The sequence below is a fragment of the Populus alba genome, chromosome 14 (assembly GCF_005239225.2).
Source record: "Populus alba chromosome 14, ASM523922v2, whole genome shotgun sequence".
NCBI lineage: Eukaryota > Viridiplantae > Streptophyta > Magnoliopsida > Malpighiales > Salicaceae > Populus > Populus alba.
Window position 1 is genome coordinate 14,351,106 of NC_133297.1, and position 27,374 is coordinate 14,378,479.

Consider the following 27,374-nt stretch of genomic DNA (forward strand, 5'->3'; position numbering starts at 1 on the left):
AGATGGGTCTATAAGAACCACCCAAACACTACAGACAATATCTACTTGTTGGCAAGTGAATGTGACGTATCAATACCTTTTCGAATAAAATAATTGCTTCTTTACATAAAAAGACAAGAATACCCTTCATATACATGAGAATAATAATAATAATAATAATAAAAACCACACTAAAAGTATATAAATGGTTCTAGATGCATGCCTTGATTTTTATCTTTTCTAAAGGTATAATAGTATTTCTACTGTATTTCAAAGTGCAAAAAACCAAAAAAGCTCTTGATCAGCAATTTGTATTTTGTGACTTCCGAGATAAATAAGTATTTTAATTATTTTTATATTTTTTGAAAAATACTAAAAACCCCTTGGACAACAACTTAAGAAATTGTTAGATCTAGGAACAAAACTGTATTTTTTTAATGTGCAAAAAAATAAAACATACTAATATTTCTCCAAACAACTTTTTAATGACTAATGAATTAATTGTAAAGATCAAAACATCCTCAATATAATTATACTTTTTTTTTCAACTAAGGAGGAAAATAATAATTTTATTGTAGTAATTTTAAACTGTGTCTATTATTGGAATAAAAAGACCAAGCCATTTAAAGATTTTGTTAATTAATAGCTGAGTATTAGCCGTAACGAATTACTCCATCACAAAAGCTTTTCTACTACCCAACCTATTATATGAATAGGATAAAAAATTATAGCTTGAAATCAAAATCCTTACGAGAAAATGATACTCTTTGAAATCCATATCCCGTATTAAAAACTCATTTTCTTCTCTTTAAAATTTTAAATTGATTGTCTACTATAGTATTTCTTAAACCTGCCTGGTAGTAAGAACGTGAAAAAATAAGTATTAAATTGAAAAGTCTAAATTAAATTTCCCAAAGTCTCAAACTTAAATCAATCTTTTGAATTGACAAGAAAAAAAGAACTATAAAGAAAAAAAGAAAGAAAAAACAATGATGGTAGATCTACGACTCTAATACTAGTAAAACATGCAAAGACAACTTTCCAGCTCTTCAATGTTATCATTGTACAAAAAAAACCCCAGAAAAGTAGCTTTTTTTTTTTTTTTTAAAAAAGAAAAGTTAAAGCAATGATGAGAATAACACAACACAGCAGTCGTAATTATTTGAGTAACAAAAGGCTTGCTAGTAATAACAAAAAATATCATAATTCTGGATAATTAATTCCCCTTAATTCTCTCCATGTAAGTTGCGCTGTCTTTTTTTGTTCGATTCCTCTCTCCCGATTTAAAGCTTCGACAGACAGAAGAAAAGAAAACTCGTAGCATAAAAAATAAAAATAAAAATAAAAAACCAAACCCAACAACTCCAACAGAGGAGCTTTGGCGTTTGTCCCTCTCTCTCTCTCTCTCTCTGAATTTCCGTAGAGCATAACGGAGCTGACCAGATCTCATTTCATCAGGCCGGAATTCAATTCTCTTCTTCTTTTCTCCACCTCATCGGACCGGATCTCATCTTTTCTCGTTTTTTATTTACGTGAGCAGCTCCTTTACTTCTCTATTCAATTCAATTCAATTTGATTAGATTTTGTTTTTGTGCTACGTTTCTCGAATTATCTAATATATCAGATCTTATTTTTAATTATTTCAATGCTGATTTTTTATTTAGATTTAATTTCTTCTGGTTTTCTTGCTTATAATCCACATTGGATCCTTTAATCATAATATCTGTTTTTGGTTAATCAATATCTAAATTAGTAAGCAAAAAATGAAATTGTTTCGATTTAAATTCAATTTCCTTTTATGAAAACCTAATCTGTAGTTCTCGTTTCATCGTTGATTCAATTAGCTTGTGATTTGGCCTGTAGGTAAGGATTAAGATTAAGATTGGCATTGCGGTTCTTCAACTATTCTGCTGATAATGAAGAAGGTCTTTGGTCAAACTGTCAGGGACTTGTAAGTCTGCAGATACCTAGTCTTGTGATGTCCATTTGGTTTGGCTCTTGTTACTTGTTTTCAATGACATTTACTTACACTGTATTTTGTTCTCTATTGTTGTATTGCAGCAAGAGAGAGGTTAATAAGAAAGTTCTCAAAGTTCCTTCGATAGAGCAGAAGGTAAAATTTTCTCTTGCCCTTTTCGAAAATGTGAATGTAGACTTAAAAAAAGTGATTCATTTCGATGTTATTATGTGACGTTGTAGTTTGCTGTTGTTTGCCAATGATAAAATATTGTTCTGTGATTATTTAAATCTTATTTGTCAGTGAATTGCTTTTTAGACTGTCCTTAAAAGCAATGGCATTTGATCTCAGTAGTTAGCGAAAGTCTTATTAGGAAATAAAATTCTTATCCCTTTTTCTTTAGGTTCTTGATGCTACCAGCAATGAACCTTGGGGTCCACATGGATCACTGCTTGCAGATATTGCGCAGGCATCAAGAAATTAGTAAGCTTGATCAATTCTCTTGTGGATGTTTTCCAATGCTTGTTTTCATACAGAGGAATTCATTTTTAAATATCTCATGCAGTCATGAATACCAGATGATCATGGCAGTTCTCTGGAAACGAATTAATGATACTGGGAAGAATTGGCGGCATGTCTACAAGGTATGCTTTATCTTCGATGAATTTTGTTGATAAATGGTGTTTGCTCATCCTTCTTCAAAATGTAGATTAAATAATTTCAACCTGTTATTAGTTAGATGTGTGATCTTTAATTTTGTTATGAATATGGACACAACTAAATGATGTGTAACATATATTATTAGCATGTTCCATATTTCTGCTCTACTCCAACCATGGTATTTTAACTTGTGACTGAAAACTATGTGTGTTGGGTTTCAGGCTTTGACTGTTTTGGAATACCTGGTTGCTCATGGATCAGAGCGTGCCATAGATGAGATTAGGGAACATTCTTATCAAATAACGGTAATTTTCTGCTCCTTAATTCTGCTTGGTAATGGCACGTGTGTTTCATGCTTCTATGATCACCTGTAATAGTATTTCTCTTCTACTATGTTGCAGACATTGTCAGATTTCCAATATATTGATTCCAGCGGAAAGGACCAGGGTAACAATGTCAGGAAGAAATCCCAGAGCCTTGTGGTCCTGGTGAATGATAAAGAAAGGATAGTTGAGGCTAGACAGAAGGCTGCTGCTAACAGGGATAAGTGAGTTTTCTCCTGAACCTACACACTTTGATGCATCTTGAATGTACAACTATTTTTTGGAACTTCTCATGATTTATGGTGTGGTGGCATCAGAAAATGTTTGATTTTTAAGGATATCTAGTTTGCAACATGATTCCTATTTCAGAACACAAACAACAAGTGATTGAATGGAAATAGAACCCTTTTCTGAAGGATTCCTTGATAATCATTTATATTTACAGTTGTATTCTAACTCTTTATTTGGTAGGTTTCGCAACGCATCACCTGGTGGAATGTATAGACCTGGTTCTTATGATGATGACGGTCGCTATGGAAATAGGGATGAAGATCGAAATGGATATGGTTATGGAAAAGAAAGAGAATACAACTATAGGGATGATGAACGGTATGGTAAATATGGGGACTCGTATGGTCGTGATGGAGATCATAATGGTGAAGAACGGTATGGTAGGGATGGATATAGGGATGATGACTATCAGGGAAGAAGCCGAAGCATTGATGATTACGGTTCAAGAAGCAGGAGCTCTGATAGAGATAGAGATCATGCTTTTGATGATGATGGTCAATCCTCATCTCGGTATTGTTCCAACTTTTCTATAGAATTCTTTATTACTATTCTTTAGAATTTTTCTCAATAAAAAATGAAAGTTATTGATACATTATCGAATGCTTTTGTAGTCAATTTTAAGAAAGTAAAAGGTTCTATTTCAATTTTTTCTTTGTTTTGGTATTACATTCAAACTAAATTGCAGACACAACAAACTCCTAGAGAAAAAGGAGTGAATCATTGAATTGGACAATCATGCATCTCAAGACAATCAAATAAATTTAGAAAAATAAAACATTTGATGATTATTACTGTTAAGGATGCGGAGAGTGAGAAAAAATCAGGAACCTGTACCTTTTTTAGCAGACCTTCTGGGGCTATTTCATTTATTTAATCTTTACACCTTGAATTGTTTCATAACTTAATTTGGTTATTAATCTAAACATGGAGAAAGAAAGTCTATGATAATCAAATGGAGGGTGCTGGCATTGGGGAATTCTATATAAGAAATTATTTTGGAAAAAGGTAGCCTTTAAAGAAAGGATGCAAATGAAATGACCCCAACTTGATGCATGGGAAAGAGGATACATTGAACTGTACTATGTTAAAATGTTTGATATACAGGACATGATTGTCTCTGAACTTCTGCTTTCCCTTGTATGTCTTTACTATATGGTTGACCTAGAAAACATGTCTGAGCTGTCTCATTTCTGCAGTGGCGCTAGAGCTGATGATCAGTCTCATGACGGAAGGTAAATTTCATTTGATGTTTTCTGAATTGTTGGTTTAGGTGTGTATAGAAAGTTGGTAAATGATGTAAGACTGAAATGATAATGTCTCAGCATTGCTAAGCGGCTTGAGCGAAAATTTTCTGAGCAAAATATTAGTGGTCCACCCAGCTATGAAGAAGCCTTAAGTGAATCCCGAAGCCCTGCTCACAGCGAAAGGTATTGATTTTGTACAACATATATTTAGACTGATCCTGCGTTTCATCACTTTTATTTGCTTGGTTAAATTGGATGAATTCTTGATGAAAGGAATGGAGAAGCTTTAGCAGCACCTGCTCCTGTAGCTTCTTCTCCACCAGCTCCTAGATCTTCCTCTCCACCTGCTTTTAATGCTGCTTCTCCACCTCCAAGCAATCCTGGGCAAGAAAACACTTTTTTTGCGACGCCTGCATCTCCTGCAGACCAGGAAGTTGAGGTGGCCGATGAATTTGATCCACGTGGTCCTATTTCAGGTACACTAAGTCATGTATGTTTGCTTGTCCACTAATGTCAATGTTCTAGTGTTTTGTTGTAATGCACAGTCCTTTACTTGCATTTGAAATCTTGTTGCATGCGGTGAGATGGAGTTGCCCATTAAGTATACTGGCCAGGGTGTCAATCCATGTTGGATTTAAGATTTTGAGGCAGTCCTGAACTAACTGTCAGAACGAGTGTGATGCTCATTTATGTGCTGTTAATGTTATGACTTATGTTGCAAGTGAGTTGAAAAATCAAGTGCTCAGGCTAGTCACTGAAGTGCCTGTCTGTCTATCTGAGGGCTTGCACATGTTCAGTGTTCTTAATTTTTAGGTGTTTGGGTCATTATGTTCATTGCTTGGATGAACTTAAGTTCTAAGTGGAACCAAAATTATTGATGGAGTTAAGTTCCCTTAATTGCTATGGGCCTGTGACGCCTGTCTGTCTGTTTGTGGGCTTGCACATGTTCAGTGTTCTTAATAGTTAGGTGTTTGGGTCAACATGTTCAGTGCTTGGATGAACTTAAGTTCTAAGTGGAACCAAAATTATCGCTGGAGCTAAGTTCCCTTAATTGCTATGGGTGGTGGTCGGGTGGAATTTGATGTAGCAGTGGAAAAGGAAGGGAAATTTTACGAGGCGCAAAATTTTATGAGGCATGGAGATTGGGCCTTGTGTTATGCCTGCAACTTATGCAATTAACATGCATCATTTCTGGAAACTGATGCTTTTCATGTTTCTTTTGACAGCTCCCCCTACTGCCACATCTGTTCAAACTGCCTCTGCTTTCACTCCGACTTCGAACAATGTGGAAATGGACTTACTTGGCTCTTTTTCAGATGTGTTTACTCCAAATCCATTAGCCATCATGCCAGTTACTTCTGCAACAACTACCTTTGAAGCTGATTCCCAAACAAACTTTTCAGGATCCACGTTTGCTGCAACACAATCACCATCAAATGTTATGAATCAGGTGAGCATAATTTATTGAGGTTAGAAGTCTCTAAATTTCCTTTTCTTGTAAACCAAAACATTCCATATTTCTTGGGTTGATTTATTATGGTCAAGGAGCATCAAACAACCCCCAAAACACATGGATGCACTCACCACCCCTGTTGTAACTCCAAAACACTTGCAGATGCACATACTTGTACGAACAGAGTCTCAGTGATTTGGATATCTTCCCTGAAACTCTATGATGCTCCATTGCATGCATGTTTGTGATTGTGCAATTCTGTCTTGTCCTTCAAGGATGTATTTCTCTTGACTACAATTTTCTTTGGTTGTTTCTAAACGCTTTCTGAAGAAACACATGTTTTAGTAGAATTCTTATGGGAATTATTACTAAAAAGAGGAATGCTGCTAATATTTGAACATATACTTGCTGCTACATCGACTTGTGTACTATTGTCCAGTTTCATTGTTTTTTCTTTTTTGGAATGCCACCCAATTCCCATATGTATAGAACTGTTGGACACTAGTAATTCAAGTTGAAGGGTTTAGGTAACAAATGACTTGGCAAAAATAAATAAACAAAAAGGTGTTGTGTAGCATTTCATAATTATCGTAACCCAAAAAACTAACATCACATTCATATTTCTCAGGGATTTGAGACTAGATGTGAATGCTTGAATATTGTCTTCAGTTAACTAACCTCTGCTTTATGGTTGGCTTATAATTTCAAGGATGATATTTAATGCAATTCTAGGTTATATTTTCAGATTAAAAGAATGTGCAAACCACCACCCTTCCCTCTAACATGGTTTTGCTTTTGTCTTTTAGTTTTAATTAGTAAAATTAAGATTCAGGTGTCATGGCATAGCAATTGTGATCTAAAAGGACATACCTTTGATGCAGGCTTTTGAAGATCCATTTGGTGACTCTCCTTTCAAAGCTACTCCTACAGATGCTTTCTCAGCTCAACAGCCCACTGCTTCTGCTGCCCCTTTCCAGCCTACCATGAATCAAAATACAGAAATGCCCAATGCAGTAGCACCACCAAATGGTGACACATTCTCTGCCATGACTTATTCAGCACCCAATGTTCAACCTCCTTCAACAAATCCACACTTTTTGCCTCAAGAAATGTCAAGTTCTCATCCAGAAACTGATATTCTGGCAGACATCCTCCCACCATCTGGTCCATCTGCTGTAGCTTCACAGGCAGGTTTTTCACTTCCATCTGGCCAACATCCACAGCCAGGTGCTAGTGTGTATGGGAACTTCAATTCACCACCAGGGAATATGGTATTGCCGGCAGCGCCCCACATGGCTCCTCAGGGCCAGCAATTAAGCAGTGCAAACTTCTTTACACAGGGAGGATCCCCAGCTCCTATCCATTCCAACATGTCTCTACAACCTCCGACCGGGACAGTGGTGCAGTTTAATAATGGAAACTTAGTTCCACAACAAGGTTCTATGGCTCCAGTTCTCTCACAATTTTCTCATCATACACCGACGGGATCAGCACCACAATATAACAGTGGAAGCTTTCTCCCACAACATGGCTCTACTTTCCCAGTTGCTTCACAATTTACTTACCAAACTCCATCTGCTTCATCTCCTCAACATAATGATGTCCTGGGTAATTTGTTTTCACAAGGGCCAAACACTTCCATGGCTTCTCAGACAGCTCTTCCATCTTCAACAGGGTCACTTGCTATAGTTCCTCAACCATCCAAGGACAAATTTGAGACTAAGTCAACAGTGTGGGCAGATACTCTGAGTAGAGGGCTGGTCAATTTGAATATTTCTGGACGTGAGTATATTCCGTATTTAAAAGCAAACTAAACATGTTGGATGGACTTCTGGTGTTCAAGTCCTAATTTATTTTTTATGGGAGTTGACTTGGTTTTTATATAATTTTGATTTTTCATATGCAGCTAAAACCAATCCATTAGCTGACATTGGTGTCGATTTCGATGCCCTTAATCGCAAGGAAAAGAGAATGGAAAAACAGCCCATGACTCCAGTTGTATCTACTATCAACATGGGCAAAGCTATGGGATCTGGTACTGGGTTAGGCCGAGCTGGTGCAGGTGTTCTCAGGCCACCTCCAAACCCTACGATTGGTTCTGGCATGGGAATGGGTGGGGGCGTGAATACAGGCATGGGCATGGGCATGGGTGGTCCAGGTTCAGGCATTGGCATGGGAGGTTATGGAGGAATGCATCAACCCATGGGTGGTGTGGGTATGGGAGCAGGGATGAATGCGGGCATGAATATGGGAATGATGCAAGGTGGCCAGATGCCTCCTGGATCAGCCATGCCTGGTGGATATAACCCCATGATGGGCTCCGGTGGTTACCCTTCCCAACAACCCTATGGTGGTGGTGGATATCGATGAGATGGAGCTGCCTTGTTGATGTGTTAGTATACCTGCTGATTTTACAAGGTAAAAGGGATGGCATCGCAAACCCAGTGTTACCATTGCCATGCTATTTCTTGTTCCACTGGATGATCTAAAGATCTATTTTTGATCTCGATGGCTGGAATATCCTGATGTGATTACGTGTATTCATCATCCTTATATCTCACATACTGGTTGAATTATTGTTCATTTTGAGCCAGAATATATTGATTAGATGCATTGCTGAATTTGTAATACGGCGAGGTAACCTTTCTCAGGCTGTCGTCACCCCGTTCTCCCCACTTGGGAGTATATACTTTTTTGTAACTCATCCGAGATGATTTGTACTGTTTGGATACTGAATGCTCAATAAACCTGAAGAATTCATTTGTATGCCTTGCGTTTTCAATGCCCCATCTTGTGAAATCGGATGAAGACATGAAATCAGATGAAGACATTTCTTGTTTTAGACCTTGGTTCTTGGCTTTTTTTTAGTGTTTTTTTGTTTGAAAATATATTAAAATAATATTTTTTTATTTATAAAAAAATATTTTTAATGTCAGTATTTTTAAAATAATTTGAAAATATATAAAAATAAAAAAAATATTCTTAAATTTTTTCTAAAATATTTTTAAAATACTTAGCACTTATAGTTTTTGTGGAATGGATGTCTCATTTATTAATGCAGAGGGTAGTGTATTGTGGTAATTGTAATCTGGTGAGAAATAGTTTGGTGAACTACTTTAGAGTTTAGACTGGATGATATATCAGTAATTAAAAAAATATAAATTCTATACCATGAGCTAATTAATTATTTAAGGACATATTATCCTATGTTATATAATTTTTTTTGTTTTTTGGTTAGGGGCTGGCAAATTCATTTAGTTTTTGTTTTAGAGGTAGAATTTTTTTTATATAGAAATTATTAGTCATTACATGAATGAATGAAGCTAAATAGGTTTTTTTTTTTTTTTTTGCTTTTTTATTACACAATTTAGTTATTTTATTGCCCTTAAAAGTAAAAACATAAATAAATTAAAAGACCACAAGGCTTTTTAGTATAAAACCCTAATTTAACTAAATAAAAACACATTTATGTTTATTCACACCAATTTTTTTTAAACTTGCTGAAATTTTAACAGAATTTCTCACATACCGAAATGTTCCATGTTATCGATTATACTCCAAATTCACTTTTTATATACAATTTTCAATTCTGATTCAATCATCCTGGATCTCACCACACATAATGATACTTGTCATTCTAAAATTTAAACCAAACATTTATATTTATGTCACAATGTTTTCTAAGGAAGAATAAAATTTAAAACATGCTGAGAAATAATATGACATTAATAATTTTATTTGTTCATAATCAAATATCAAAATAAAGTTCAAATGTTGTTAATATATAATTAAGTAACATTTTAGTTAATATCAAAGTAATACATGTTTATTTTTAATCTATAATAACAAAACATGATAAGTAAGAAACTAATGATGAATTCTTTTCAACATGGAAAAAATGATGCAGCTGAGCTAAAAGAAAATGAAGGTTCTAAGCAAATATATTGCGATATGCAACATTCAGCAACATATCATGTAAATAACATAATAGGCATATTTATGGACTAGTGGGATAGATCATGCTAGACCAACATCTTGGCAATAAAAAGCCATAAATTTCAATTTAATTATTGGATCAGGCTTAATTTTTTTTTTTCCAATTGATTCTCAAAGCTTAGTTCTATAGTGAGATTAGCAAGCTTGCACCAACCCCTCTAGAAAACCCCTAAATTAGGCCATAAAGATGTTGTTTAAGTTAGTTTTGTTATTTCTTCTTGATTTTTTTTTGTTTTATATTAATTTTGAATTTCTTGTTATTTTTCTTTTTTGTTTAGGGATTTTAATCTTCCTTCCTTGTTAAGGATGCTTTATGGCTTACTTAAAGAATTGTAAACATCTTACAAAGGAGAATACATTGGACTATATTCTTAAAAATAAAACTATTAATTAAGATTCATGGTGTCTTAACCTAGTATGTCACACTTTATATTTTTTATGGATGTCTTCTTTGTTTAATTTTTTTTTTGTGCACTTCCATTTGCATCACTCAAACTATGGTTTTTAGAGAAGCATATGATTGTCAACATCTTTGCTTAAACATCCTCCTTTTGATACAAGGTAAAATTATGGTATGATGAAAAGGTTTTTTGGATAGAAGTGTGGGTTTATACAATAAAATAAAACATTCTAGTCCAATTAAGTGATCAAAGATTGTTCATGGTGATGAATCCATTGAGGTAATGTTTGGTATGGTGGACAAAAATAAACTTGACATGATAATCTTTTTTTTCCTAGAAGTTGTTTAGCGCACCTTTAGATAGTATAAAAAAATCAATTTCTGTCTTATACAAAGTTGTTCTAATAGAGAGATTTTTATCTCACTAGAGAGGGTAAGACAAGCTTATCCAATTATCTGCATAAGGGTTCACCTGGGTTGATTTGAGTCAACATAAAAATAAAAATGATTATTATCATAGTTTTGAAACTCGATTTAATGGTCGACATGAGGAAAAGCCCGAGTCACAAATTAGATTGATTATTGACCCGGGTCAACATAATGATAAAAGTGGTTGTTATCATAATTTTAAAACCCGACTTGGGATCAATCGAGGGTAAAGCCTAGGTCACAAGTCGGGTGGACCGTTGACCTGAGTCAATATAAGAATAAAAATAATTATTATCATAGTTTTTAAAACCCGACTCGAGGATCGAACCAGGATGAGGCCCACATCACGAGTCGGGTTGACTATTGACCTTGGTCTATATAAACATAAAAATAATAATTATTATAATTTTAAAATTCAACTCAGGGTTCAGCCTAGGGTCAACCCGGGACCTGGCCCGGATCACAAGTCAGGTTGACAATTGACTTTGGTCAACATGTGAATGAAAATGGTTATTATCATAGTTTTAAGACATAAATAAAATGTTAACCTGGGGTAAGGTCCAAGTCACGAGTGGGGATGATCAACCTAGGTTAACCCGAGGAAATATAAAAATAAAAATTATCATTATCATAATTTTAAAACTCGACTTCAGAGTTGATTAGGACAAGGCTTGAGTCAGTAGTAGAATAGATTAACCTGTGTTGATCTAGGTCAATTTAAGTATAAAATTAATTATTATTATAGTTTTGAAACCTAACTTGGAGGTAGGGGTGAGCATTGTCGGTTTGGTCCGGTTCTGGATTAAAATAAATAACCAAATCAAATTTTTGAACCGAACTGAATCGAAAATCGGTTCAAACCGACAAGTTTCAGTTCGGTTCGATTTGATTTCCCCCCCTTCCAAACCGGTCAGTTCAGTTCACTAGCTTGAAAATCTATGAAATGATGTCTTTTCTGTATAAGCTAAAATACACAACTTTCTCCCTGAAAAAGTATGAAATCTAGGGATTTATTCTAACTTCAAGACAAAGCAGAAGTAGTTGCTACCGTTTCGCGGGCTTCCTCTTTTTCCGAGTATGCTTGAAAGGTAACTCGAGAGTAGAAAGAACTAGAATAGAGCATGACAGAACAAAACTAGTAGCTTTGAGCTTTCAACGACCGGGAGAAGGAAAACAAAATCAAGATTTCACAAAGCCCACTGCCCTATTCTGAAGTTTTCCTCTATGTCGGTGCATCGAGACAGGGAGATCATATTGAAAAAACTGATTTTCCTCTCCTCTCCAGTTGAAGTAGAAGCGAATGAAAGCCTGGCTATAACGAATAGAAAGAGTGGATTGTTAAACTCATTGCCCGTCCTCCCTTTCCTTTCAGTAGCTGCTTGTGTGTGTGCCTTTATGGGGGGTTGCTGGTTAAGATTAGAGAAGGAGAGGTGCAAAGAGCAAAGCAAATGGAGGGGCGGCTGTTTTATGTTTAGGGAATGCTCCTTTAGGTTTAGAGTTAGAAAAAGCTATATATTTATACTTTTTTATTTTTTAAGTGTTGGCTTGGTTAAACTAGTTCAGTTCAGTTTGATTCAATCGGTTTCAGACTTTTGAAACCGAAACCGAACCAAACTGGAATTTTTTAATTGGTTAATTTGTTTTTTTTTTCGGTTCGGTTTTTTTGATTTTTTTATCATAGTTTTAAAACCTAATTCAAGGGTCAACCCAGAAAGAGACCCGAGTCATAAGTCAGAAGGGTTGACCCAAATTTACAAAAAAAATCAAAGTAACCTCGTTTTGACAAAAAAAATAAAATTCAATGAAATTTTACCCATGTTTTATCTCAGGTCAACCGTGTCATTGGTCAACTTGGGTTTTTGAACGAATCAAGTCAAATCAATTCTTCATTTATTTTTTTCTTTAACCTGAACTGGTCCAAACCTTAGGTTAACCTGATCTAGGTCCTAGATCAACTGGATCCTACCTATTGTCTACCAAACACAAAATAAAACAAATGATCTAGTCCAATCCAAAGCATATCAAACATAAGATAATACAATTATTTATCTCGTCTTGTCTAGTCCAATCAATATTGTCCAGCATATCAAACACTACCTTACAGTAGTTTCAATTAGGGTGAGCAAAAAAACTAATCAACTAATTAAACCAATAAAACCGACAAGAAATTAACAAAAAAAAACAAACCGAGAAAAAACCTGAATGAACCAATTAGAAAAATAAAAAAAATTCAATGCAATTCAATTTTGGTTTCAAAAGTATAAAACCGATTGAACTAAATTGAACCAGTTCAGTCATAATTAAACCCTACTATAAAAGGCACGCATGTACAAAAAATTCTCTTTCTTTCCTCAAACTCTAACCCAAATCTAGCCACCCCCTCTCTCTTGCTCTCTTCATCTCCATGCTCTTTCCTCTGCCTACACCAATACATCTCCTCCACCAGAAATCCGACCAACCTAATTAGTATTTTCTCATACTTGAATTCATTCTTTATCCAATGCCCAAAACAATTTTACATGTTATATTTTATTACTACTTGTTTTTCTATGTTCCCTATGTTTCAAATTGTAAATCTATCTCTTACAAATGTTGTTGGTACTCGCAGGTCCAGATACACATTGACGTTCCTAATCAAGATTTTCTAGGTGAAATGAAGTTGGATATTTTACAAGGGCATTCATTTAACAGCCACTTCAAGTTTTATGAGGATTATTTCTTAGACATGTTAATTTTTCCTTCTGTCTAGGAGGATTTATTCTTGTAACAGTAATATCTTGAATCGCGTGATATGTTCTTTATTGCCTTTTTCAGATTCGAGATTCGGTTCCATTTCTTTGGTCTTAGGCAACAACAAACAAATAGGCTTTTGTACTCGTTAGCATTTTAAACTTAATTATCTAAAACCTTGATTGAACTTCTGCAGAATCTGCACTACTGTCTTTGAAATATGCAACAGTGGTGGTTTGCAAATTAAGCTTAAAGAATCATAAAAGCTTTAAAAGCCCATCAAAAGCCCCTAAAAATCACAAAAGCCCAAATAAGTTTATAGAAGTTTTCCAGTTTTTCACATCAATTAACCGAACAAAATAAGATGAACCAGTTTTGGTTTTAAATTTCCAAAAACAAATAAAATCAGTTCGGTTGTTTTATCTAAGCAAAAACTAAACCGAAAATACTTACCCCTAGTTCTAGTTGTGAACAAGATTCAGAGTCTGATTTGCTGATAAAGCTCATGACCCAATGCACGATCCTATGAATTCTGCAGATGTATTGATTTTTATTTCTACTTTGCTGGAGATTGTTGTTAAATTCTCAAACGGTTCACAATGAATAGAATAATTATGACAAATTATTGTAGGTGATTGACGTTATTTATAGAATGCTTTGTTCAATTGACGCGGTGACATGGCGGGTTGCTTGCTCTTTTTGGCAACCCGGGAAAGCCTGCTTCTTAGGGCGTTTTGCATGGAACTGACAGGTGGCTCTTCTCATATTGGCCACCCTACCAACAGCCAACAGGGTTTCTGAACTCTGTCACGAGAACTTCTTATGGCTTGGGGGATGGGCCTTTGTCTGGTCATGGTGGAATCCTTTTCTTTAGTGGGGCATGGGTCGTTGACATTTCAAGCCACCACTATAGTCTATATGTATAATTTCACTATAGTTCCTAAAACTTGTAAATAAATAAATTAGCACACTATTTATATTTCCATTCCATTTTTCCTAATCACCCTAATTACCCAAACAGGCCCTCCTTTGACAAGCTTAGCTGGTGAGAGAGATGAGGAAAAAGAAGACATTACACAGGCAGCCTATTGTGGAAGCATCAAGGAAGACAGACCTGCTCGGAGATGTAACTACAACTTGTCAGCTGTGGCGTGAATGCATATAAGAAAACACACCAGCAGTTACTAGCTTGATGGCCCTGCATGACAAAAGAAAACAAAATACTTAGCTGCATAACATGATACAATATTGAGAAAAGATTATCACTAATCACTGTATTGTTTCATCTACCTAAATTTGTTGTCATGATTGCCAAATTCCTTTTATTTTCCCTTTTGCAGACAACCTGCAATCTTAGGGGGTGGGGGTGGGCATTTTGAATCACGAGAAGAATCAACTAAGATTACAAATTGTTTTTTCTGCACGGAGCATGCATAGCATAGTTTGAACTGTACTATTCTACAGGGACCTTAAGAATCAAGCTGCATCAAGCCAGGTGTAAATGCATTACGCACCTGATGTTCTAGAAGCTCCTCTGGCCTTTGTTTTCATCTCTTGAAAGTTTCAATGACCTCAGCTTGGATGATGACCTAATTGAATGTATCAAAGGAGCCTCTTCCTCTTCCTCCTCGTCCTGCTTCTCTTCCTCATCATGAGCATCTTCTCGATCTGATCCACTAATTGAATCCTCTTCTTCACTTGAACTTTCCTCATCAAACAATCTCTTTCCCTCTATGTTACCTCGCTTCCTTGGACAACCACTGCGTCTCCTCTCTTTCTCATCTGCAATGTTCTCTTGTTATTAGCACCAGAGCACATTTGCAACATAAAAAAGTTAACTTTACATGTTCATTGTCTTGTCTTTGTTGTTCTATGTATGCCTGTTCGAAGTACTCATAGGCAACAAACACTCACATCCATGACACAAACAAATTACAGCTTGTCCGCTTTGAACAGCAAATGAAGGACTTAAAACATCTTTGAAAAGCTGCATAACTTGAAACCTTTCTTGACAAATCAATAAATGGATGGTCATGGAAAAGAAAATTCAAAACCAAGAAATCTATATGTTGTGGCTCGTTGGTATTCAAAGAATCAAAATTAACGGTTACAGGATCAGCTTCAGATTAAGAGGACCCGACCGCTGATTGGTTTTTTCTCTCAATAAAGTGACATACTTCTGTGTCATGAGGGACAGTATCTTGTTTGTGTCAGCCCTTCTACTTCTGCTTTTTTCATTTTCTTTAGTTTGTTGTTTAATTTTGTATCTTACTATATTCTTGTAGTTTTTCCTTGTTTTTTTTATTGGTAGTTCTCCTCTCTTTCGACAACAGCTTAATATCCATGCACTTCCATTAGCTGCTCTTGAAATTGATTGTATTTAGCATGGAAGTCACCTCGTTAATTAAATGCTGTCCTACCTCATTGAATTGCATGTTCCATGAGTGAGAACTCTACACGAGGTTATTTTGTGACTGAAAAAAACATTCAGTTACCTGTGTAATCCCAATATCACCTTTTGCATTCTTGCCAGTGAACTGGTTTTAAACTTGCCTTGTCAAACTGGACAATATTGAAAGTGATCTAACCACTCTATCACATCATCTTGAAGTTTACAGTAAGCTTCATTCTTTGATCTTCAAGAATTTCATTAAAGTCGTGATGGGCTAAGTTTTGACAACCACTTACAAAATGTTTCGTCAAGTAATCTGCAGTCAAGAACATATTGAAAACTGTGTTTGTATTTATGAATAGATTGGCTATGAGAAAAATCATGATTGCAAAAACTGATGTTTTCACAATTCCATAATAGTACTCTTGAACGATCCATGTCTTCCCTATTGCCGTTGTTGAAAATTTTTCTCTGAAATCCATGTTATGCCATTAAATCATCTGTGAATAGTATTCTATTACCACTTAAGATAGGAAAAAAAGTGAAACACAATCTAATATGCAATTAAACCCTTAAGAACGGCATCTGAATCCATCAAACAATAATCTCCCAAAGAGATGCTATAAATTTATCAGTGGAAATTAACTCATTTTGCCCTTGTGTGTTCATTTATAAGCTATAAAAACTAATTGGAATGAAGGTGGATGTCCAAATATACAGCTACCCTATATCCTATTCCATCAGGTCTTTTCAGGCTATCTAAAACAACCATAATAGGCTATCCAATCATTGTGATGAAGATTAGAAATAAGAATTTCATTGGAGTCTCTTTCACAACATTCTTCTATCTTTGGTTTAAGACACTTGTGCAACATTTTTGAGAACCTTCTGTTTGCTCTCCTGCTCAAGCACAGTCATTTATAGTTGGTCAGTCTGTTTCCTTTCCTTTTCATGATGCATTCCCTTTGAATTTATATAGGGAGCTAATTTGGTTGGGATTGATAGCCTTGGCATGGATGTTAGAATTTTCTCTGGGGTGGAAGCACAAACTCATCGATTCCCCTTCAAAGTCCGAGTAAGTAATCTAATGCATAGTTGAGATATGTAGAACAACAGATAATGCCTTATCCAGGCTAATCAGGTAATAGATTTCCAGATGTGAAAGCTTGGCCAATGTATAATGTAACTGTCCAAATTGTCTAGTTCCTGCCATTGTTGAAACAGAATGTCAACTATGCTGGATAAGGTGTTTATATATATATAGCAGTGCTATTTGTAAAGGTAGTCACTCTAAAACCAATTTTATTTCGAGTTGTATTTGTTCATGTTTAAAGCATATCCATATCTTTTGAATTTGGTCCATAAAGTACAACAGTTCTTTTGTGATAGCGTAATAGTAACTCACGTTCATTTCAAAGATGTCCCTCGATATTAGTCTTATTCTCTCTCTGAAAATTTCTAATCACTTGATGCTCTTTGTGAAGTGTCCACCACTCTCCCCTGACCTTTGAGCACTTCTTTAGAATTCATTATAATGGTACGATCCTCTGCCCTCTGATTTAAGGTTGTTTCTCCACATGTGAGCTCCTTTATATGAGAGGCACTGAAAATGTAACTGGTTGAAGAAATGGATGTTTCATGTATCAAGGGGAATGTGTGCTTGTATTCAAGTGCATTTGTTGCAACATTTTTAGTTATGCAGGAAAACTTGAACTCAATAACTTCACAAGCAAGAAACATTTAAGTTTTATTGGTGCCTTTGGAATTAATAGAGGCATCCATTGTTCTTGAAATTGAGCGACACGCTCTTTGGCGGGTCTTGACACCAAGTATCCAGGATAAAAGGTTACACTTTTGTTGATTTTTTGTCTATATATAATTTGCAGGCTACCTGTGAAGTTGCTGCACAAAAGCAGATGCATCAGCTGTTGTTCCCTCGGTCTCGCCGAAAAAAGTTTAGAAGTCACGAAGATGAGCTTGGGGACTCCAAGTCACAGTTCTCTTCTTGTAACTAATCTTAATGAGGGCTTTATTCATAAAATAAAGTGCAGGCTTGGTTCTCTTTTTCCCCTTTGTTTTTAAACCAAGTGGAGATTTGTCAGCAACAGGTTGTGCTAACATATTTGTACATTATTTCAATAAAGGACCAGAAGGAGCTATTTTGTTCCTCCAATATTGTTAACGTGGCAGAATTTCTTTAGCCCCGCACCCCAATCGAACATTCTTTCAGATTCACTAACAGTCGAGTTTTCTATTATGCTGGTATGCGTGCGTGCATGCATGGTGCATTCAAGCTTAAGTTTTCAACATTCTCAAGAAAAAGGAAAGGTAGGTTTTCAAGCTCTTGAGGAGAATCTAGGGGCGGGGAGGAGGGAGAGCGGTTGTGAAAATCTTTGGCTTTGCGCTTGCGATCTTACTGTTTAAGCTTTTAGCCACTTCTGGTGAAACCAGGAAGCAAATCTGGAGAAATCGGTATGCTTATCTTACTACTGTGCAGTTGCCCACCAAAGTAGTTTTTCAATTTTTTAACAAAAACCATTTGTCATGTTGGTGAAACAAACCCTAACACGTTATAAATATTAAGAAAGGTTAAAAATATACTTTAAAAAATTAAATGACTGGTGATCACAAAGTGTAATACAACATAAAATGAAGAACTGCAATTATGCATTAAAAAAAAAAAAAAACTTTGAAGCTGTAAATTGATTATTGATTGTCCCCCTCCTTTTCTGCTACCCAACACCCCAACTTAGCCGACATCTACAGTATTTTGGAGCAGCAGTGAGACGAGTGCCCTTTCTCATCCCTGAAAGCAGATCCTGAGTCGTGATTTCTAGCCCCTGCAACTTTTCCTATGTTCTCATTTTCATTTCTTCCTCTGATACCTAATTATGATTTCTTCCCCCATGCATCTTTTCCCGCATTCTTGTTCTCAATGTCTTGCCCATCTCCAATGCCGGTGCTAGCAAGATCATGCTTGCTGCTATCCCCGGTTTTTGAGCTCCCAAGTATAGTTTTTTGACCGCGGTTTCCAGAACAAGCCTCCTCATCAAAATGTTTACCGCTACACTCAGCGTCTTCATCGGCAACATAAGCACAGTGTTGATCCTCTTCCTTGTCACCCCTGCATAAAGAACATAAGAGTTGGGCACGTGTAATATGGTTGGCTCAAACAAGGGAGAAAGTGACCTATCATCATATTACCAAAGGATGAGATGAAGAACACGTGAGAAGAGTTAATATTTTTTTTTTTTCATTATCGCACACCAGAGTGAAATTTCATGACATCAGATATTTTTTAACTGCATGCTAGCAAGCCATTTTCCAAAACCAAGTTGTCCATGAAAGGATGGTGATTGATGAAGCATTTCAATACCAGTTTTATTACATTATTAAAAGAGCAGCAGCATTCGTCGTTTTTGTTCCTTTGGACAGTGACTGATTCCAAGCAGCAAACCCAACTTCCAAAATCGACTGTGCAATATAGACTGTGTTCCATGGCGACTCCACAATTGTGAAAACATATATTTTTGACTTTACTCGACTTTCACAAAAACTCTTTCTTCTCACTGTACTGAATAAGCGACACTAAACTTCATCATTCACAGCAATTTCTATTTCAAAAGAGCACAACTTGGCTGACAATCATTTGCAAGGACTCGAATAAAAAAGGTATTTAACCCAAAAGCCTAGAGCAAGATGAAATGGCAATAAGAGTACAGCCAGAAAATCCCAAACAAAAAAAAAGAAAGAAAGAAAGAAAGGAAGAAAGAAATGAAGAAAACTAACAGACAAGCAGAAAACTAAAGATTCTACTGGAATTGTGCATTAGTCTATCCTCAGAGCATTAGGATCACAAAAAGTAACTTGCAGCGAGGGGCCAAGAAAGGTAAAATGAATAGAGCATGCTCAACATGACAGAAATGGGAATAGCCTAGCCAATAAAATATCATCAGGTCCATTTCATCCTTAAACTAAGCGAAGCTTGTGTACAAACCTAGCATAGCTAAATATTACTCTGTTTTGAACCTTGCATCAAAGTCAGGCAGACCTACTTCATCTGAAATACTTTCCGTGATCTAACCTCTGGAATCATAACAGAGTTGGGCTATGTAACGACATACAGTTTATTCAAACTCAAACTTCAACTCATTTGCTAGTTAGTGCACCTGATAAAGGAGCTTAGGTAAGCATCAAAGCCCAGAGTGATTTTTTATTATTCATATGAATTTATCACCTGCAACAGAGAGAAAGATTAAAAAAAAAAAATTGCATACCCCGAATAAACGACCAGCCCAACAGCAACAGCAGTGAAGGCCAAAAAGTACATCCAATCAACCTGAACAGTATAGACATCAGAGGGAAAATTCGAAGTGTAAACATTTGGGCGTGCATAAAACTCGGATTCTCGTATTCATACAACGTTATTAGTTAACAAACCTTCTCATGGTAAGCAAAGATGCTAATCACGACGGCCCACATGTCTGATGTCAGCAAAGACAAGTTGAGCATTGTGGAACCACTAATCTGTAAATAGCAGGAGTCAGAATATTAAGGTGAGCACATGCATGCACTAGTATAAATCATCCATGGGGTCAGCCTAATTAATACTTGTCCTCGAGTGTTGAATAAAACTCTGTTTGGAATATCAGACTGAACTACGCATTTGTCCAAAAGTTACAATTGCAGGTATAAAAAGTTAAAATTTACAATAAATGATAAGAGCCCCTCCTGAGCTCATGAAAAACATGTAAAAAAGACAAGGACTCTCAGAAGTTAAGACATAAGATGAAGGTGATGGCAGGTTGACAGTCAAGAATAAATTTTACGTTGAAAATTGGAAACAATGAGGCTAGCAGTAGCGACACCACAAGGTCCTTGACAGCAAAAGAGTGCAGGTTTAAATAATAACAAAAGCACAACTGATACATATGGATTAGCTCCTCTCATGCTGGCACCAAACTGTCATAGATTATGGAAGTTGAAACTGTATTCATGCCCTATTAATGGTTGGCTTGGCACCATCTCACAAAGCATTATATCGGTGCTAATAATTGATGAATGATAAAGTGACAAAATGAAAACACTATTAATTTAGAACGTGATTAAAGACTGATAGAAAGGTTCTAAGTTAATCATTGATAGTGTATATGTGGGATATGAACAGATTTCAATTAATATAACAAGTGTTTTAGGTGCTAAGAAGATTTTAATCTGATACATATAAGATATAAAATTTGAAAAAGAAATTCAATTCAAAGAGGTAGCTCACAATCAACCATCATCTTTCATACTCCAATTTGAAGTTCTTCATTCCAATGTCTGGCCATGTTCTTACAAACTTTTAGTTAGTCCTAAAGTAACTCACATCCATACCTTAAGCAGGATCGGGACTAATGAGTACAACAGGAACATTGCCACTGCAAATCCAAAGAACGGAAGAGCCTGAAACCAAAACCATAAAGCAAACAAATGAAATTAAACTCTAAGCATGAATAAATTTCAAAACTTCTATATGTATTAAATTCATGCATTAAATTTAAAGCAAATCAATTATCCCATTGATACTGACAGGATATTTAAACCCCACCTTCATTTTCATATCTTTCTCTTGAATTTTTTTGGTCTCAGCCATTTTACTGATGTGTTTGAATTGATTTTAGTTAAGCATCATCTAACACCAGGAGTAAATTACAAAGACATCTATACAGAACTATTAAACCATCAGTTACCAAGCTATCATTCTATTGTGATTGGTGAGTAAAGAGAAAAAGAATAAAAGAATAAATGCAAGATATAAATGCTTTGGAAGAAGAGAATAGACAAGAGCCATACTGCCCCAGCTGACCAGTGAATAGATTTAACTTCATTGCGCTCCAGAATACTTCTGCAGTTATCACTAAGGAATAAAAATTGGAAAAAAAAGAGAGCAACAATTTACCAACTTGAACCGCACAATCAACTTAACCAAACAATCACAAGTTTTGGATATCATGAAGTTTTAAAGTCGATCACTTAAGAAACAATTAAAAATTTTATACAGAATAAAATAAGGTAGCTCATCAGTAGAAAAGCTGATGTTTCTCGTAGCTATCAAAATGAGTCATTAAATTAAGGATACATTTGAATGGCACTGATTATGGCACCAAAAAATCCCAGAAGCGACATGAGCTCAACTCTATCAGCATTTTTCACAAGAAACTCCTGCATAACAGATGGAAATAAAAATTGGATAAATCATTTTTTAACAGTGCAAATATAACAAATTTATATCATTGAAACATATATTACTTTAAAGCCCCCTTGAAAGAATGAATAAAAACTTAAGACTTTAAATTATTCAATAGAAGAATTATTTGCAATCCATAAGTAAGAAACCATCCAATGAATATCTGGAGAACCAACTTCAAACCTAAACCTCAAATAAAAAAAATCAAGCTGTAGCATGAGGATAGAAAGTGCGAATTAAGCTAGCTTTCTCTCCCTGTTTCTCTGTGTTTTTTCCTTTTTTTTTGGTTGCCTTGTTTATATGTAAAAGTTTCGCAGCAAATATCAAGAAGAGGGTAACAGCTACTTACCTTGCCTCCCAAGGTCAAACTAAAAACCAAAAATAAAGCAAAAATTGTCATCATTGTACACACTATAATCAACTAGAATGTCAGTAACACTTTTGTGAAAAAGTAAGCTCATGAGAGAACAACTGCCAAATGGAAGCAGCATTGAGGATCAGAGAACATGAACCAATATTCAGCAAGACAAAATTATAGCATGCAACTTGGCTTACCTCACTGACATTACTGATAGCATACAGCGTTGCACCAACAATAACAAGAGCATCTCCTTTACGAGGGTTGCTCCCTCCTACAAGAAAAAAGCCCACTTATTCAGAGATGATCATTCAATACAACGAGAAAAAACTTTAATGGAAATGGATATGAAATACTATACACAATAACATGGCTACAGTTGCATCTTGAATCTTAAAGTTTAAAGTAGAGACAGTATCTCCAGCACTGGAGAATTTAGGCATACAAGGTAATTGATAATACCAACCTTGCCTGGTTTCCAAGCAAGTGAAACAATCAAGACACCAACATAACATACTATTTTCAAGGACGGCTATAAGGAAATGGAAAAATTCCCTCCAAAAGATATATTATGATTTACCATTGAGTATAAATGATGGCCTAAGGTTATGGAACAAACAACAACCAAACACTAATGAAAATTGAATGAAAGAGGCAGGACAAAATTATGGTAAAGTGAATGAAACAGCATATGTTTACCTGATCGATCACCAGCATGAACATCTGAAAAAACAACCATAACAAGGCCTGCAACACAAACTACCACTCCAGCTATTTTCTTGAATCTGTACTTTGTGCTCAAGAAAAACCAAGTAAGAACCATAACACAAGGGATTGACCAACAGTCCAGCAGCATGACACTTGTGATCGGTGTGTACTGATAGGCCTTCACCACTGCTCATGAATGAGGATAAGATCAATTATCATAAACATGAATCACTTTAACAGTCACAATTCTCAGTTTACACTTTAATAATGAAAGGATTAGGTAGCATTTCTTTTTGAAAAAGATACAATGCAAGTGCCAGTAAGGTCAGTGACATCAAGGTAGAATAACTTGTTCTCATTTATCAATTCACTAATTCTTTTAAGAATTGTTTCAACCATATAGCAGAACAGATTATCAGCAGCAGAAGCAACTCTGTACTGCTGAGAATGTGTGAGAAGTAACCAGCTTCATGATTGACCACACCACAAGGAGCAAAATGTCTATTTAAAGTACTTAATGCAATTTCATAGAATCACAACTAGATGCTAATCAGAGAGAATGAATGGGGCTTCAGTGAAAAGACCACCAATACCAAATTGATTATTTGCTTTATAATAAAGAGATATGCAATTTCCTAGCAGGAAGTTTACATCTTTAGGATTCTCTAATCTGTAGATACTAAAAATACAAGATCGGTTAAAAAAGATTGAAAGCAAATGAAAAAAAAGCTGTTGTTACAAATGTTTAGATTAAAAGTCAAAGGTAGTGCAGAAAATACAAGATCTAAATACCTAGTCAGTACCGCCACTCAAGTAATATACTCACCAAGAAAATTGGCTTCGACATCCACCAATGAAAGAATCGCATAGTAGTACCATTTTGCCTGCACAGATTCCAAAAAGAAAATTCAACAACATAAACATCTCAAATTAAAATTAAAATTAAAATGAAGGAAAACAATGAAAAAGATCATTGAAAAAAAAGTTTCAGCCCAAATTCTTCACTATCAACTCAAATTGGTTTATATTGCATCTGCATCAATATTCTACTCAGAGGAATTATTTCATCAGGAACTCTCCTATCACCTCAAAAAATGATCAATCGGGATTTCTCTCAGTTTTTCATGTCCTTACTTTCTTACACCCATCCACTGCATCCCAAATGAGTTAACTTTTAAATTACATACTTGATAACTAACCAATTGCTTGTAGTCAATAATTTGGGGGGGGGGGTGTTGTGATAAGGAATTGGATTTAAAGGCGAAACAAAGAAAATCACCTTAAGTGCTTGCTTCCGGTAAAACATAACACTTCCATAAACAATGGCCAAGAAAACGTAGTTGAGAAAAGACTGAGAAGTCGGTGCATTAATTCCTGAATTGAAATGGCAAATATATACAGGGAATCCAGTTAGAATACTACTGTATCAAAAACACAAAAAAGGGGGGGGGGGAAGAAGAGCAAGTGAAGATATAAAAATTAAATCTTTAATGAGCTAATGAAAGAAGAAACAGGAGTTGCACCTCTTCTAGCAAGTTCAGAGGATGAAAATCCAGTAGAAGTAATAAGGAGAGAGAGAAACTGTCCCAACCCAAGAGCAACCAATGTTTTCGTTGTACAAAACTCCTTAAAGCTCAACATTTTTTTTCTCTTAATATCTCTGTTAAACACAAACACATAACATTCTACAAAAAATTTCCGAAAACCCAGTTGTGTAGTTCAAGAATAAACAAAACCCAACTTTGTAATGTCTTAAAGGGATTGAGTTGGCAAAAGAATATGAACCCACTTCAGGTTTAGTCTTTTTGATGACGGAAATGACAGGAAAAAAGGGTTGATGGTTGATGTCTTGATGATGATATTGATAGATACAGAGTGAGTGACAGCCATCAACTTGACAGTGAAGGTGGAAAAGGAAAGTTTGCTTTCTACATGCAATTTGATTCCAACAAAAACAGAATCAAGATCAATCAACGGCTGTTTGGAGTTCCCAGATTCTATGCGGAACTTGATTCCAGCAGTTGAACTTTGGAGAGAGAGAAGGAGAGGGAGGGAGACGAGAGGTTCGGCAATTTTGATGGCCAACTTTCTTCTTATATTTATTATAAATAGCTGCCCGCGCTGCCGGTCATATAAATTTTTTAATATAAAAAAACATAAAGATGTTGCTAATATGTTTTGTTGTGAAAAAAAAAGTTTAATAAAAAATTGATTTGGTATTGATTTAATTAATTTTATAAATTCAAAATAATCTGAAAATTCATTAGAATATAATTTAATAAAAAAATTAAGGAGACATGTTCTTGGAAAATATTAAGATGAAAATATATTAAATTGATTCAAGTTAACCTCGGATTAATTTATCAAAATTTAAATTTACAACTCGAATCATAAAACCAAGATAATCTCATAAAAAACAAATCAAGATTAAATATGAAACTCAATTATCAAAAAAATCAATATTAAAGGATAAAATTAAAAAAATCAATAAAAAAGACTAAAAAACAAACAACTTTAGTCAACTCGGGTTGACCCTTCAAAACTGCAACTCGGGTTAAGTGACTAAGATAACTCCATGAAAATCAAGTCAAAATAAATTATGAAGTTTAACTTTTAATCAATTCAATATTGAAAGATAAAATTAATAAAGATTAAAAAAAACGCAAGTCAACCCATGTTGACTAGTCAAACTCGTGACACAGGTGATAAGATTGGGTTAAACTCATAAAAAGTAAAAAATAAATATAAAGCCTAATTTTAAATCAATTAAATGTTAAAATATGAAGTTAAGAAAAAAAAACTAAAAAAGGACACAAAAACTTGAGTTAGCATATGACTTGGGATAAACAATTTCAATATTTAAGGATAAAATTAAAAATGATAAAAAAAAATAACATGACTCAACTCAGGATAACTCGCCAAAATCGTGACCCTGGTTATGAGACTAAAATAACTTTATAGAAAGCAAAACAAAAAAAAATTATGAAATCTAATTCCAAATTAACCAAATATTGAAAGGTAAAATTAAAAAAATTAAAAAATAACAAAATTTTTTAAACCTGAGTTAACCTATCAAATCCATGATTCAAGTTATAAGATTGGGGCAACCTTATAGAAAGTAAACAAAAAAATTACCGAAGTCAACCCGGGTTAACCTGCTAAATCCGCGATCAAGGTAATGAGATTGTGATAACCTCGTAAAAAGAAAACCAAAATAAATTATGAAACTCAATATTTAATAAATGCATTGTTGAATGTTGAAATTGAGAAAAATTCAATCTAAAAACTAAACATAATAAAATTACTTTAGTTTACACATGTTAACCCGTAAAACACGTAACTTGTGTTATAATACACAAATAATTTCATAGAAAGTGAACCAAAATAAATCATGAAACTTAATTCACAATTAACTTAATGTTGAAAGATGAAATTGAAAAAAACAAATACCAATGAAAAAAAGATAAAAAAACTTGAGTCAACTAAGTTAAATCACCAAACTCGCAACCCAAGCCATCAAACTGAGATAACATCATAAAAAATAAATAAATAAATCGTATAATTTAATTTTCAATCAACTCAATGTTGAAGTATGAAATTGAAAAAAAAATATCAATTAAAAGAAGATAAAAAAACCAGAGTTAATCAAGTTAACCTGTCAAACCTGTGACACTGGTTATGAGACCAAGCTAACCACATATAAAGTAAACCACAATAAATTATGAAACTCAATCTCCACTAAACTAAATGTTAAAGTATGAAATTAGAGAAAGAAATATGTATTTGGATTAAAAAAAAACACTATAAAAATAGATGGTGTTTTGAGGTGGTAAACAACATCTCTTTTAGTTTATACTATAGTAATAAAAAGAAAAAAGAAAACTCTAGTAAATTGAGTTAACCATTTATAAAGCAAATCATAATTAATTACAAAGCTCAATCTTCAATAAATTAAATGTTGAAGTATGGAATTAGAAATTAAATATAGATTAAAAAACAAAGAAAGAAAAAAACACAATTGAAATGAGTAGTGTTTTGTGAGGTGGTGAACAATAAATTATAATACAAAAAAACTCGAGTCAACAAAATTAACTTATCAAACCTATGAACTCGGGTTATGAGACCGAGCTAATCAAGCATAAAACAAATCACAATAAGTTATGAAGCCTAAAATCCAATAAACTAAACATTGATGTACGAGAATATAGAATATATATATATATAT

The 27,374-nt window shown here is 34.7% G+C and overlaps 2 protein-coding genes across 2 annotated transcripts; one reads left to right on the forward strand and one right to left on the reverse strand.

Moving 5' to 3' along the window:
* The first annotated feature begins 1,216 nt into the window (after positions 1-1,216).
* Positions 1,217-8,673, forward strand: LOC118040459 (clathrin interactor EPSIN 2). The gene is made up of 14 exons (XM_035047414.2): positions 1,217-1,511; positions 1,843-1,930; positions 2,041-2,092; positions 2,340-2,419; positions 2,502-2,580; positions 2,818-2,901; positions 2,998-3,143; positions 3,391-3,720; positions 4,407-4,442; positions 4,533-4,637; positions 4,728-4,930; positions 5,681-5,904; positions 6,789-7,689; positions 7,814-8,673. The coding sequence occupies exons 2-14, from the start codon at positions 1,896-1,898 to the stop codon at positions 8,275-8,277; spliced, it is 2,739 nt and encodes a 912-aa protein (XP_034903305.1). The 5' UTR covers positions 1,217-1,511; positions 1,843-1,895; the 3' UTR covers positions 8,278-8,673.
* Positions 8,674-18,441: 9,768 nt separating this feature from the next.
* On the reverse strand, positions 18,442-25,207 carry LOC118040444 (uncharacterized). The gene is made up of 11 exons (XM_035047395.2): positions 24,673-25,207; positions 24,429-24,523; positions 23,976-24,033; positions 23,141-23,335; positions 22,639-22,715; positions 21,976-22,058; positions 21,690-21,741; positions 21,231-21,299; positions 20,295-20,381; positions 20,132-20,193; positions 18,442-18,978 (listed from the first exon to the last, which is right to left on the reverse strand). Exons 1-11 carry the CDS (start codon positions 24,788-24,790, stop codon positions 18,744-18,746), a joined length of 1,131 nt encoding a protein of 376 aa, XP_034903286.1. The 5' UTR covers positions 24,791-25,207; the 3' UTR covers positions 18,442-18,743.
* Between the last annotated feature and the right edge of the window lie 2,167 nt (positions 25,208-27,374).

Bases quoted from the DNA above. Each gene is read 5' to 3' on its own strand.
- LOC118040459 (XM_035047414.2), top strand. From the start codon at position 1,896: ATGAAGAAGGTCTTTGGTCAAACTGTCAGGGACTT. The intron at 3,144-3,390 runs GTGAGTTTTCTC...TTTATTTGGTAG, and splicing joins GCTGCTGCTAACAGGGATAA to GTTTCGCAACGCATCACCTG. The intron at 3,721-4,406 runs GTATTGTTCCAA...TCATTTCTGCAG, and splicing joins GATGGTCAATCCTCATCTCG to TGGCGCTAGAGCTGATGATC.
- LOC118040444 (XM_035047395.2), bottom strand. From the start codon at position 24,790: ATGTTGAGCTTTAAGGAGTTTTGTACAACGAAAACATTGGTTGCTCTT. The intron at 24,034-24,428 runs GTGATTTTCTTT...GAATCTGTGCAG, and splicing joins ACCGGAAGCAAGCACTTAAG to GCAAAATGGTACTACTATGC. The intron at 18,979-20,131 runs GTATGCAATTTT...TTCTTTATGCAG, and splicing joins GGGCTGGTCGTTTATTCGGG to GGGTGACAAGGAAGAGGATC.